Genomic DNA, 15201 nt, shown 5'->3' on the forward strand with positions numbered 1-15201 from the left:
CTGCATGAGACAGACATGATCTCTGTCCTTACTAATAAATGTGATCTTATTTATGACCTTTATATTTGGTCTCTTAAATGAGATGATACTCTGAGTAGTTTTTTTTTAACTTGTTGATTAATTTGCTTGTTAGTACTGAAGAGATTTGACATGAAACAGTTAAATAAAAAGCAGTGGTCTTATGGGCGTTTAGAATCCAAAGAAACATGACAGTAGTTCACGTGAGCAGGTTCCACTAATATAATAGAATATAGCCCATGTTTTTCCTTTTTGTGATTTTGAAATAACTTACTTTTGGGGTGCATAAAAATCACATAGCTCTTGTGTTGACAGCTGTTACTACTGGAACTAAGTTTCTAAACCAAAATTCTAGGAGCTGATGACTTTACTTTTGAGCCTTGTCAGTACCTCTTGTTAACTCTATAAGTCAGTGGCTCTGAATACATTTCTAAAATGCTTTACTGCATATATAATGCTATTAAATAAGATAATTTCTAGTTTTGTTTCTCTTAAAAATGACTTTTTTATATGACTTACAATGATTTTTATATTCCAGATACTGTGATTGCTTTGCAAATGGTGAATTTTGCAACAACTGCAATTGTACTAATTGTTATAATAACTTGGAACATGAAAATGAAAGGCAAAAAGCAATAAAGGTGATTATTTCTTGTTTCATTTAACTGACAAAAGTTTACAATTTCACCTGTTTTTTTGTTGAGCTCAAGTATTTTATGAAGAAAATTAATTCCCTTTGCAGAATTTAAGTTTAATCTACTGTGATTTAACATCACTTGATATTTGATCTGTTTTGATAGGCATGCCTTGACAGAAATCCAGAAGCTTTTAAGCCCAAGATAGGGAAAGGAAAGGAGGGAGAATCAGATCGACGTCACAGCAAAGGATGTAATTGCAAACGATCAGGATGTCTTAAAAACTACTGTGAATGCTATGAGGTGAGTTGAGGTTGGGAAAAATAATCTAACCATCTTTTGAAAATAACTTTAGAAAGTGCATACAAAAAAAATTTACTTGTAAACTGGGAAATTACTTTGCAATTGCAGTTTGAAAATATTGCAGTTTGAAAAGTCAGCCCAAGGGCCCTAATTTGAGGAAGACCTACCTTCTTGCCTCCCAAGCAGGGCTTCAGAGTAACAGTACCTTTGTTTTGTCATTACAGCTTGGGGTCTCATTAGCAGGGTTACCAGCTCATAACTTCGTGGTCATTGTACCTGAAAGTATGCAAACCACAGCACCAGTTTGTTGATTTTCAATAACAACAACATCAAAGTGGACTGGACACTCTGTAGTAGTGGTTCTCCACTGAGGGGTATTACTACCCAGTTTCTCCCCTACAGACTTTTCGGAAATATATACGGATAATAGCCTGCATTTCAGGGTGCAGTCCTGAGAGTATAGTCTTATCTTGTTCCAAATGCTAGTAGTGCCCTGTTGAAGAACACTGCTCTGTGGAAAATTAGATTATGTTAGAAGGTTTGCCTTGTGAGCATAAAAATAGGTAAGGAGGAATATGTAATTGCTGGATGAGGTTATTGGCTATTGTGAGGTGACTGCATCCATTTTACCATCTAATCATCCCACTCAACTGGCTGTTTTTATTTATGGGTCAGGCAGCATCTTTTCTGGAAAATGTATATTGAAACTCTGCTTTGATAGATGCCGTGTAAATGATCCACTTGTTTCAGACAAAGTACTATATAGTTTGTTATATTTATTTTCAAAGCTTAAATAAAGCAATCTAGTCATACCCAAGATTAATCCAAGGTCACTACAATTGGTTTCTTGGTGCGCCCGAAACTCATTCCTATGGCAGTTGGCTCTTCTCATCTGTTATATTTTCATTCGTTCAGATTTCATACGCAGAGGGAAACCTTATTTTAGTTTTGGCCAAAGGCCTGGCCTGGTAAAGTAATACCAGCAAGCACTGCACTCTCCCTTGACCAGGTGTGTAGGAGCACGTACCTGCAGCCCAGTGCCCCACCCCCATACCAGGTGTGTCGTAGTAAAGATTTTGTGTAGTGTATTCTCTCTGTAGTGAATTCTTAATTTACATATTTCAGAGGTCAAATACTCCTCTCAAAAAGTACAGTAAAGTAACATTTTGTTAGTCCTAAAGTCAGTAGGAGTGAAAATTGCACATAATCAAGATTATTTTTGAAAGTCTCTTAAACAGTGTCGCAGAGTCCAGCAAGCCAGTTTTTCATTCACATTGGGAAAGACTGACTCTTGTTTGCACACCTGATGAGATAGGTGGCTTCTGTTCACAGACCGTATCATACAAAAATTGTCATGAATATGTAAGCATGTAAGCTATAAAACCAGTTCCACACACAAAAAAGAGAAAATGGAAACTGTTATAAAGCTGGGTCAGAAGGGCAAAGAAAGCCTTTCTTGCATATGGCATTGAACAATCAATACATGCTAAGCATATGAAATTCAGACATACATGAACTAAATAATTGAACTGGTTGACAATTCTGTGAACTAATAGAAGTAGAAAAGGCAGTTGAAATATGTTAGAAGAGAGAAAGCTGCTCTATCTATTTTGATAAAATCCTTGACATTCAGGACATAAACAATGTCTAATAACTAATATGTTGTTCTAAAAGACCAAGCAATGGAAAAACTTGGAATACAGTGAACTCTGACTGGCAGTGGCCAGTTGGCTCACTGTGAATTACTTATGATGTTGTCTGACAGTTTGTGTTGTTCATCTTTTGAACTGACTTGGCTTTTTTGGTCCAGTTGGTCTGCATCTGGATAAGACATTGATGTCCCTTTCACACGCCTTTCAGGGCTTGTTGATTGAATGAGTGACTGTCCACATTATTTAAGTGATTGTGACTTTTCTTGTGACCTTTTCCCCCCTCCCTCTTTTTTTTTTTTTGGCCACAAGAGAAGTTGAATTAGCAATGCTAAATGGATGACTTGTATTTGTAATTTCTCCCTCCTGAGTTCCTATTAGACATTATTAGTACCTTTCTTATAATTCTTAAAACTTAATCCAAATTACCATTATCAGTATGTCTTCTTCCCCTGGAGGTTAGGAATTTTATCTCTTCACCATTAGATACTTATTATGTATTGCTTCAGTTGGATCCCAGACTGGCTCCTAGTAAATAAGCCGGTTAACTCAAAAGGTATATCCATTTTTTTTTCCTTTGGTAAATGGAATTTATTAGTGTATTGTAAAAAAGGAGCAGGGTAGGTGTGTTCATAATATGATCCATTTATCTTACTGTAGAGAGGAAGGACAGTAGGCTTGTTTATTTATTTAAATTGATGTGGGTTTACTCAAGAAAAAGTAGCCAACAAAAGATACTAAAATTTACTAGGAGTCTGGGAAATGTAAATTAAAGAACGAGATCTCACTTTATTAAAAAGAGCAATAGTATACATTGTTGGAATGTAGGAAAGGCTTCCTTTATCCATTGCTAATGAGATGTGAGGTGTTACAGCCTTTTGAAAAAACAATCTGGCCACATCTATTAAAATTAAAATACATGTACCCTTTGAGCAGTGAGCCCAATTCTAGAAACCTAGCTCATAGAAATAAAAGCGTAATATATACAAAAAATGTTTTTATGCATTGTTTGTGGAACTCAAGAACTGGAAACAAAACAAATGACCATCAGTAGAGAAGCGAATGCCCAAATAAAATGTGGCACATCCATACCAGGGATTACTAGCCAGTCATTAAACAGGATGAATTCAGCCTATGCCAGATGACTTGGAGGGAGGGATTTCATGAAGTATAGTGTGAGAAAAGGAAGATGCAGAAAAGTGGGTATATGATTATGTAAAACAAACAAAAAAAAAGGAAGACTTCTGTATTGGTGAGTTAATATATGTTCATAAAGCCTGTGTTTTTCATAAATATACATATAGTTTATATATCTTTACATGAAAGGACACACTGGTTTAATACGGACTGTTGAAGGGTTTGGGGACTCTGGACAGGGGATTTATTTAGGGAGGGGGAGGTATTCATAATAAAAATAGTGTCTGTGAAATTCCTTTGATATGATACTGTGTGTGTGTTTGCATATGTGGGAGGTCACCAACATGTTAATGGTGATTTGATTGAGGTGGCTGGATTCTGGATGACCCTCTTTTTTGAATATTGTATCACTCATTTTTTAATAAAAGAACATTTGTTATTCATATCAGGAGGAAAATCTATAGTGGGGGAAAATTGGCGTGGAAGGCCTCAAACAAACATAGTATAGCCACTTTCGGAGTGGCCAAGAATACTGGACCTATGCACATGCATAGCTGGCCCCTTTGGTGTTTGTCACAAGAGATGTTTCCATTTTATCTATGTCAGTTGACCAGCTAACTCTGTCACCTATTGACTTGATTGTGGAGTCTACTATAGTGATGTCTTTTGGTTTTGATTTGGAAGCTTTTCTTTTGTAAATCTTTTAGGCGAAAATAATGTGTTCCTCAATATGCAAATGTATTGGCTGTAAGAATTTTGAAGAAAGCCCAGAAAGAAAGACATTGATGCACTTGGCAGATGCAGCCGAAGTAAGGGTACAGCAACAAACAGCAGCAAAGACTAAGTTATCCTCTCAGATTTCGGACTTGCTTACTAGGCCAACACCAGCTTTGAATAGCGGAGGAGGAAAGTAAGTCAATATTTGAATATCTTTTTATAGTATGTTATATTCATTTTTGGTGAAGTTTCTTTTTTGGGGCAAAATTGGGCTCATACTTTTGGTTGTTGCACACCTGACTTTTGCATTTTCTATCTTTAATTATTTGTAAAGGAATTTAAAAGTAACAGAAAAATCACTGTCAGATATATCGTACAGTTCTAAAATGCACGGTAGTGTATTAGGTCACTGTGCTTAATTTAATTGGATTTCTCCCTACTAAGATGAGGGAAATTTGAATAATTTGACAAAAATTTGAATAATTTGACAAACCTTGAAGAAAACCAAAATTTTTATACCTCTTACTGGTTGTGTTGTTATTCACATTTTTTCAGATTCTTATCTTCTTACCTTCCCGTGCCCATGTGGCACTTTCCCCACCCTGTTGGAAAGCCTGTCACACACTGTGTTATTGTACCTCCTTATTTCCCTAGACTGCTGAGCTCTGGAGTAGGAAAGCTGGAGCTTTACAGTCAGGCTGACCTGAGTTTAAATCCTGTCTGTGCTCTGTTGTAATTTGTGATTTTGCCAAGCGCTTCACCTCTCTGGGCCTTACCTCGGTTTTCTTATCCTTCACATCACCCTTTTCACGTGGCTCTGAGGAGTAAAGCACAGCTTGGCAGGGCCCATTGCCCTGCCAGGCATAGGCAGGGCAATGCTATAGGCATAGGCAGCAACATAGCATGCTGACTTGAATTTGTATTAGAGAGTTTGTTAGAGGTTAACCTGAGGAATTATTAAATGGAATGAGCCTTGAAAATGGTATTTCATTTAAAATGCCGAAGTTGAAATAAGATCCAACTTATAAAACTTATAAAAGTAAGGCTTTTGTACAAAATATTTCAGATATTAGTTCTAAAGAACTCTTTCTTGTAATGAGTATAATCAGCAAAAAGTTCTTGATTGAATGAAGTGGAAATGGACAGACACCTTAATGAGGGGTATCACAAAGGGTCCTTTCTGGTCATCCGCTTTCAGTAAACCTTAGGTTATTAGGTCTAATCTCTATGAGGAGATTAAAGATATTGCTACACTAAAATATTTACAATTAATTTTTCAACTTGGGAAGATATCTGTTATTATGAAGTGTGAAAGAACACAAAATTATGCACTGTTATCAAAACTAAGTATAAAAAAACTGTATTAAAGAAGTCCTACTAGCGTATTAACAAGATTTTGCCTTTGAGTGGCAAAAATTTGATTTTTTTTTCCATTTTCTTTCCTATAGTTTCCAAATACTATATAATGAGTGCTACTGTTATACACTATTAATTACTTTTTCAATATTATTGTAATATTAACTTTATTGTAATATTTTAATATTATATTTTCTAATTTAAAATGCTTTTTATATTTTAAAGATTTCTATACAAATGTATAGCAGCCTAAATCCTGTCACCCTATCTTGTCATAGTGGGCCTTAAGTTCAGACTTCATTCATTTTGTTGTTGTTCTTGTTTTAAAATTTATTTATTTATTTTTGGCTGCGTTGGGTCTTTGTTGCTGCGCGCAGGCTTTCTCCAGTTGCGGCGAGCGGGGGCTACTCTTTGTTGCGTCGCGGGCTTCTCATGGTGGTGGCTTCTCTTTGTTGCAGAGCACGGGCTCTAGGCACGTGGGCTCAGTAGTTGTGGCTCTTGGGCTTAGCTGCTCCGCGGCATGTGGGATCTTCCCGGACCAGGGATCGAACCCTTGTCCCCTGCATTGGCAGGCAGATTCTTAACCACTGCGCCACCAGGGAAGTCCCAGACTTCATTCATTTTGTTTTGCAGTTTCCTTCTATCAGTGACTGCTTACTTACAGATTGTTGAGTTACTGGTTAGATTAGGTTACCCGGTTTTGTTTCTTAGGCTCTACGACTTGGCTACATATAGCTAGCCTCGGGATGGATTCCTCTGCTTTAATACTCAATAGTTCAGGTCTTTATGAATGAAACTCCATGTACAGAACAGCATCTGGTGTCCCTGTTGTTTCGTTTTTGATATCATGGAATAATGCAAAATTTTGGTGTGCTTTTTTTTTTTTACAAACATTATATGGGACTATGGGAAAGTGCTTTATTTTCCATGTTGTCCAGGAGATAGTGCTTTCAATTTCCAATATTATTCATTCATTCAGCAAACATTCATGGGGTGTCTCTGTGTCAGGCACTGTTGTAGGCAATGCAGAAACAACAGTAAATAAAACAAAAACTGCACTCAGAGCTTATATACATGAATCAGGAGGACTTTTGTTATAGCAGTATCCAGTTAACATGTAGAGTTACGTTTCAGTTAACCAGGTAACTTTGTCTAGGTTATATGTATTTTACGTAAAACGTTATATATAATTTTCTTATTTTTTTATTTTATTTTATTTTTTTTGCGGTACACGGGCCTCTCACTGTTGTGGCCTCTCCCGTTGCGGAGCACAGGCTCCAGACGCGCAGGCTCAGCGGCCATGGCTCATGGGCCTAGCCGCTCCACGGCATGTGGAATCTTCCCGGACCGGGGCACGAACCCGTGTCCCCTGCCTTGGCAGGCGGATTCTTAACTGCTGCACCACCAGGGAAGCCCAGGTCTAACTTTTTAAAAACTCTCTGGGATGTGCTTTTGTTCATCGCACATACTGTGATGTTCAGTGTGCTTGCTGAATCGTGAAAATGTCGACAGAGATTTCTAGGTGAAAGAATGTCAGCCACTCTTGCTGTTATTCAACACCATCATCATCTCTCTCTTTCTTAAAAATCATTTCAGATTGCCATTTACGTTTGTCACTAAGGAAGTAGCTGAAGCCACGTGTAATTGCCTTCTTGCCCAGGCAGAGCAGGCAGACAAGAAGGGGAAATCAAAGGCAGCAGCTGAACGGATGATACTTGAGGAATTCGGGCGATGTTTGATGAGCGTCATCAACTCTGCAGGAAAAGCAAAAAGTGACCCTTGTGCCATGAATTGCTAACTCTTGCACAAAAGACTGATAAATCGGACTGTACAGAAAATTGAAGGTGCAGGGACACTTGATTTTCTGGAAGATAGTTTAACAATTATTGTATTGTTAATTCAGTCTTGTGAGACCTGAAATTATAATATTGAAAGAGGAGAAATTTTAAACGAGGAAATTACATTTTAAATCTTAGTTAAATCTGCTTATGCCCCTTCTAAATTGAATTTTTCTTTATTGTATTATATGGATTTTTAATTTGCTTGGGTTTCTTAAGAACTAGATGTTCTGTCCTTCTGATTCTATTGACAAAGAACATTTATAAATTACTATTATATAATTTATAATGTATGGCGTTGTATGACTTTGTTCCAGTAGAAAAAGCCAAAGAAGCACTGGTATTACCCGGTCATTCTTTGGTACTAGATCTAGAATAAGCAGATATTATGTCTACATAAACGAAGTCTTATGAAACATATTCAAATGACATTTTGTGTTTAGAAAAGCACTATCTTTTTAAGAAAAATCAACATTTTAGGGTGGATTCTGGAATATATCCTGTTGTCACTTTGGGAATTGTCAGAAGGGGAAGTACTCTGTAGGGCACACTTTTAAAAAGTTATTTTGTTTTTTTTAAAAACATATAAAGTGTTAACAGACAGAAAATAATTCTCAAAGGGCAGACAATTTGTTTCTATAATAAGAAGTGACTAAGAAATGCTCTGGGATGTTTCCATTTTCTTTCAAGGAGGCGGTATGTATTTGAAATAATAAACTGTCAGTGATTAAGGGGTACTATTAAAATGAGCGGTGCATATGAATAGAAGTAAACATTATGATTATGTAGTGATAAAATAGAACCTTACATAATTACCAGTTAACAAATTTGGCTTGGATGGAGAAATAAAGAATATTGAAGCTCTAAGAGATGAATTTAGAGAAGGAGTTTTCATCTATACAAACAGTTCTTTTTCTAGACTTTTGAACTAAGATGTTTCAAACCAATCTATGACTCTTACTTGATTTACTGAAAGGGGCCTCCTAACAAAGCTTTCAAAATTGTAGTGGGATTTCTTTTTATAAGGGAAGCTTATTATGGCATTATTTTTAGCCAGTGATTTGGTTAGCTAAAGGTATGAGTGTTTTCATATAATTACTAAGATAACCTAAATCATTTTCAGTAATTCAGAATTCAAAAGCTTTATGAATTTAAGAGCCTGTTATAATAGGACTCTGGATTTTATGATGAGAAAAAACCATGTTGGAATTCAGGCATTTTGCTAGGTACCTTAATCCTCAGTAATTAGTAGTATATGATTATTACATTTCCTACAAGGAATCTATAGTTGTATGTATTAAGTGTGTATATATGTTCATATGAACATGCAAGATATAGGCAATAGAAATTAAGTAATCCAAAAAAGATTCCGTTATTCATTAAGCATCTTCCTTTTAAACTTTGGATTTATAAAATTATAGTGCAGTAACTTTAAATGTAGATAGTGCAAACATTCTTAGCACCTCAATCTAGTATGTTTAATTAAAATTTGTAAAAATGTAAACTAGTGTAAGAGGATAAAATAATATCTAATCAAGTTATTTTTCAAAAGATTACAGTACCTTTTTTGTCTAAACCTAAACTTTGTTCATTCTGTATATATTCTGTGTTTAATTCTAATTGCACCTTTGTGATGTGTATTTATATACAGTGTGCATAAAATGTTTGTGAAATTTGGATTACAGTTGTAGATTATGTATGATGGCATTGCTTGAGAATGTTTTGCTTGTAAAAATTTGAAGGTGCAATCAAATGCTACTAGTTTTTCTGATTTTCAGGAAGCTATCTAAAGTATTAAGACTTTTCCTTCCTGTGTAGTACTTACTAAACAACTTTTTGTATTTAGGCATTTGCATCAAATTGCTGAACAAGATTAATATCCACATTAATTCAACAATTTTAAAAGACTATTTGGGGAGGGTTGGGTATATAATTTTTTAGCTCTATTTACATCCCAAAGTAGAAAGATTAAATTTATATTTACTAGAGCTATTCAAAGAATACACTTTTCTATATTGTAAAAACAGGACAGCAAAGTAAATCATACAGAAAATAAACATTTATACTATTCTGTAAAAAAAGGGTTTGCATTTTTTCTTTAATAACACCACTTTTAACCATTTAAGATGCAAGAAACCTTTTTAAATATCTGATATTAAGTAAATTTGACATTACTTCTGAAAGCACACAACTAAAAAATAAATCTATCATTTTGCCCAGTTATTAAGTATAAATTGCTTTGAAATGAGAATATGTCTTGTCTTTTTTCCACTGTTTCTTTTAAGGGCAGAAACTTTTCTCTTACTGTTTGATGTTCTTATGATGAGCACCTTTCTTAATTTCCTTTTCTCTCAAGAACTAAAAGCAACCTGTAGGTCTTACCTCTGGACTATTATGGGAGACAGAAACTTAATGTTACAGGTAAAAAAAGAAAGCGGAGCAGTCACCTTGTGGGAGAGACTACTGTTTTGGCTTCCCCATTCTTTGATATGGACAACTGACATTTTCTCAGTCTTATGTAAAATGTGAATAAAAATACCTTTAGAAAAGTTTTCTATTTTTATTGTTTTATAACACAAATAACTAAGAAAATGAATGCTTCTTATGTAAATGCAGCTTCAAACCAGGACCTCCAGCCCTGTGATCGTATTGCATCCCTTATGTGTTTTATAAAGGAATTCTGGAGCAGCAGCCCAAAGGAGAGGGAAGCCAACCAGCTAGAAAGCCTTGACTATTGTAGTTATTTTTCATTATGTAAATAACTTAGGACTTTTTTTTTCCTTGTTAGGGCTTCTTTAATGCACATTTTGTCCTTACCTATAGACCAAATGTGAGCTTTTTATAATCCAAGTGATTTTATAAGATGTTAAGATATAAAGGCTTTAATTAAAATTGTTTAAAAATTGTCTTATGAAAGCATTTAAGGCATGTTTAGTTTATTCAAAAGCCATAAGGGTATATGCAGGGTAATGTTTAAAGCCACAGACTTTAATGTAACTCTGTAGTTTAGTATATTAGTAAATGAAATCTGGCAATATGTAAAAAAAAAAAAAAAAATCATGACTAGGTTGGGTTTATCCCAGAAATAAAAAGTTGACCCAACATTCAAAGAAATCCATGTAGTTCAGTGTGTCAGCATACAAAACAAAAACTACATGACCATCTCAAAAATTGCAGAAAACCACCTTTTGAATATACCAAGTACTACTAGATTATATGCTTTAAAAGGGTGAATACTGTGGTATGTAAATTATATCTCAAAAAGTTTTTTTTCCAAAAAGGTGCAGAAAGTCCTCTGACAAAATTCGACACCCATTTATGATTAAAAAAAAAAAAAAAACTCTTCAGCAAATTAGGAATAGAAGGGATCCCCAACCAAAAAAGCCTACAGCTAACATCATATGAATAGTGAAGACTGAATGCTTCCCCCTAAGATTGGGAACAAAACCCTCCTCTAAAATGTTGTGTCTGAGGTCACTGTACAATAAATTTTTTTTTAAACAAAAATTATAGATTGGGAATGAATAAATATGACAGTATCTATTTGTGGATGGTGTGATGTGATTGCCTATATAGGAAAGTCAAAGGATCTTAATAAAAAGGTACCAGAACTAATAAGTGGGTTTAGCAACATTAGTATGCAAAAGTGTATTTCTATGTAGTAGCAATGAACACTTAGAAACTGAAATTCTAAAATTAGCATTTATAGTAGCACCACAAAACATGAAATGTACAAAAATATGTATAAGATCTGTATGTGAAATGTAGAAAAACATTGATTTAAAAAAATCAAAGACGACCTTCAAAAATATATACATATTATCATATTCATGGATTGGAACATTAAATGTTATTAAGATATCATTTCTCCCCAAATTAATCTATAGATTCAATGTAACTCCAGTCAAAATCCCAGCAGGAATTTTTGTAAAAACAAGCTGATTATAAAATTTATATGGAAAGGTACTAGAATAGCCAAACATTTTTTTAGAAAGAACAAAGTTTGGGCTTCCCTGGTGGTGCAGTGGTTGAGAGTCCGCCTACCGATGCAGGGGACACGGGTTCGTGCCCCGGTCCGGGAAGATCCCACATGCTGCAGAGCAGCTGGGCCCGTGAGCCATGGCCGCTGAGCCTGCGCGTCCGGAGCCTGTGCTCCGCAATGGGAGAGGCCACAACAGTGAGAGGCCTGGGTACCGCAAAAAAAAAAAAAGAACAAAGTTTGAGGATTCCTACCTGACTTCAAGACTTATATAAGGCTAATCAAGATAACGTGGTATTGATGAAAGATCCATGGATCAAGGGAACAGAATAGAGAGCCCAGAAATAGATTCATATTTATGTGGTCAATTTTTGACAAGGGATCAAAGATAATTCACTGGAAAAGGATAGCCCTTTAACAAATGGTGCTGGGATACCATCAATATGTGAAAATATGAACTTATACCACACACCAAAATCAACTGAAAATAGATCATAACCTAAATGCAAAACCTAAAACTGCAAAATATCTACAAGAAAACATAGGAAGAAAAATCTGTGACCTTGGTTTAGACGAAACTAAGAAGTATGATCCCTAAAAGAAAAAAGTCAATAAATTAGACTTATCAAAATTAATGTCTGTTCTTCAAAACACTGAAAAAGTAAAAGCCACATTATAACCTTTAAAAATTGTGAACCACTATGTTGTACACCTGAAACTAATACTGTACATCAACTACACCTCAGTAAAAATAAAAAGCCACAGACTGGGAGAAGGTATTTGCAGGACTCATTTGATTAATGCACTTGTATCCAGAATATATAACTAACATTCAATAAGAAAACAACCAACCTTCCTTAAAATATGGGGAAGAGACTTGAACAGACATTTCACCTAAGACTGTGAATGGCACATAAGCCTATGAAAAGATGTTCAGCATCATTAGTCATTAGAAAAATGGAACTGAAAGCCACAGTGACATATCACTGCACACCCATTAGAATGGCTAATTCAAAACAAAACCCTGACAATACCAAGAGCTAGGGAGGAAGCAGAAGAACTAGAACTTTTCATACATAACTGGTTGAAGTACTGCATGGTGGTACATCACTTTGCAAAAAAAAACAGTTCAGGCAGTGTGTTATAAAGTAAAACATACACTTACCATGTGACCCACTGTATGGGTACAACACATTTTTTATTTACCCATTCATCAGTTGGACATTTTTTAGCTATTATAATGCTGCTATGAAATTTGTACATTTCTCTTGGGTGTATGCCCATTGGTAGAACTGCTGGGTCACATGGCAATTCTACATTTAACTAACCTTTTGAAGAACTGCCAGGCTGTTTTCCAAAGTGTGCATTCCCACCAACATTGTATGAGGGTTCCAGTTTATCGACATTCTTGCCAACACTTGTTACCTGTCGTTTTTATTAATAAAGCCATCCTAGTGGGTGTGATGTGACATCTCACTGTGGTTTTGTTTTGCATTTCCCAGACGGCTAATTTTGTTGAGCACATACTCATGTATTACAGGCCATTTGTGTATCTCCTTTGAAGAATAACTATTCATATTTTTTACCCATTTAAAAAATAGGGTTATTTGTCCTTTATTATTGTTCTTTGTATACTCTAGATACAAGTCCTTTATCACATATATGATTTGCAAACATTTTCTGTGTGCTGTCTTTCACTTTCTTGATGGTGTCCTTTGAAGCGTAAGTTTTTAATTTTGCTGCACTACAATTTATTTTGTTTTGCTTGTGCTTTTGGTGTCATATCTAAGAAACTATTGCCTAATCCAAGTCTCCAAGATATACTCTATTTTATTCTAAGAGTTTTACAGTTGTACCTCTTACATTTGGGTCTTTGTTCCATTTAGAGTTAACATCTTTGCATGTGCATATCCAGCACTATTTGTTGAAAGTAAGAAGAATAAATTTCTGAAAGGAATGTTTGTTTTCTCCGAAGGGGGAAAAAAAAAAAAAAGAACAAGGGTGCTGAGTAGAAACTGTAAACTAAATTACCCTAATCAAATATGAACAAATAATTTATTTAAAAAATTTCACTGTCAAGCATATCAAGTAAATCTGACATCACACTTGTACCACTTCACTAGGGCAAGAGCAATTAACTGTGCTAATGGCAGTGATGGAAAGATTCTTGTCTTCAACGTTTGTCCAATTTACCCAGCACTTAAACAGCGCAAAACACTATTTTAAGAAATTACAGAATATATAGGACGTGAGTGAAATGTAACAGCAAAGAACATAAGACGCTACAGATATGAACCTAATTTTAAGTAAAGATCAAGTACAAAACTTGGATTCATATAAGCAATAAGATAAAGGTGGTGATCTATAAACAGGCTTCCTTTAAATAAGATTTATCCCAGTGCATCTAAACTCATTCTATTGCAAACAAAACAAAAACCACAATATTTAGACTTCTCAGCAATAGCCCCTTATAAAATGTAGTACAGTACAACTCTGGTTACATTTCAGAATTGAAGCCTTTGTTTGAGGTAGAACCAGCAGAAATATATCAAAATATACTATTTAAGGGGAATTTCAACAAATAAAACTAAACTTTCACCTACTCATTAGTCTTTTACAACTTTAAGTTTTCATATTAACTGTACTTTGTGAACATTCACTCAATGACAATAAGAGTAGATATTTTACATACACAGGTGAAAAATGTGCTTGTTTCTTCTTTTTCCATTAAAATACTCCCATTTGTGAAACAAATGTTTTTCTATTTATCATTTCAGATCTGGGTATTAGAGAATGGAGAATATTGTTCTTAGTATGTTTCCGTCTTCAGATTATTTAAGCTAAATTTCTGAAAAAACTCATTATGTAATTAAGACAAATTTGTTCACTCTCATTGACTCAACTGACCATCTTTTTCCAATTTATTAATCACATGGTATGAAATGCCATTATTCAACACTGAAAATATGTTTCATTATTTTCCTCTTCAGACAGAGAAGTTGAAATAAGGGCTTCTTTTCATTCTCTGATGAGCACCGCGCTCCTCCAACAGGAGTCAAGTAAGTATCCACTCTATTTTATTACTTGAAAGTAGTATTTTGAAGTCCAGAGACAATGGACTGTGAAGATTACATCTCCTATGTATTCCCCAGACAACATTTCCCAGCTTGGTTGCAGCACAAGGAATCATCTCATGGCTCGTGTTTATCTTCTGCCTGATAAAGCATAATGATTTCTATTTTAGGGTACCCCAGCAAAAGGATTTTGATGGTTGTGGTGTTTGATGTTTAATTTAGCCTAATTTTCATGTGTAAGTAAAGATTATATTCAAGGTTTGATAGGCATTCTATTTTTTTTTTTTTTTTTAGTGTTAACATTCTTAAGAGCTGAAAACCAAAGCTCTTTTAGGGAATGTAGTCTTTATAAAAAGGGTCGATGTTTTGGTGACTCCTCATCATTATTCTCCCTTGTTTTCGAAGTATGTCCAGTCAGATTACTCAGTCGTATAACAGTAAATTCAAAGACAGCACCTGTTGGCTAGTCTGTTCCTACTGACTGACTTACTGCTT

At 35.0% G+C, this 15201-nt stretch overlaps 1 protein-coding gene across 3 annotated transcripts in view; it reads left to right on the forward strand.

The window, feature by feature from the left end:
* LIN54 (lin-54 DREAM MuvB core complex component) overlaps positions 1-7946 on the forward strand; it is a 72007-nt gene extending 64061 nt beyond the window's left edge. For all 3 annotated transcript variants that reach the window (XM_065877543.1, XM_065877546.1, XM_065877545.1), the window contains 4 exons: positions 557-659; positions 819-956; positions 4450-4652; positions 7412-7946. In XM_065877543.1, coding sequence (XP_065733615.1) covers positions 557-659; positions 819-956; positions 4450-4652; positions 7412-7613 — 646 coding nt within the window. In that variant the 3' untranslated portion in view covers positions 7614-7946. The remainder of the gene's footprint in view (positions 1-556; positions 660-818; positions 957-4449; positions 4653-7411) is intronic.
* The last annotated feature ends 7255 nt before the right edge of the window (positions 7947-15201 follow it).

Source organism: Phocoena phocoena, chromosome 5 (assembly GCF_963924675.1).
Source record: "Phocoena phocoena chromosome 5, mPhoPho1.1, whole genome shotgun sequence".
Taxonomy (NCBI): Eukaryota; Metazoa; Chordata; class Mammalia; order Artiodactyla; family Phocoenidae; genus Phocoena; species Phocoena phocoena.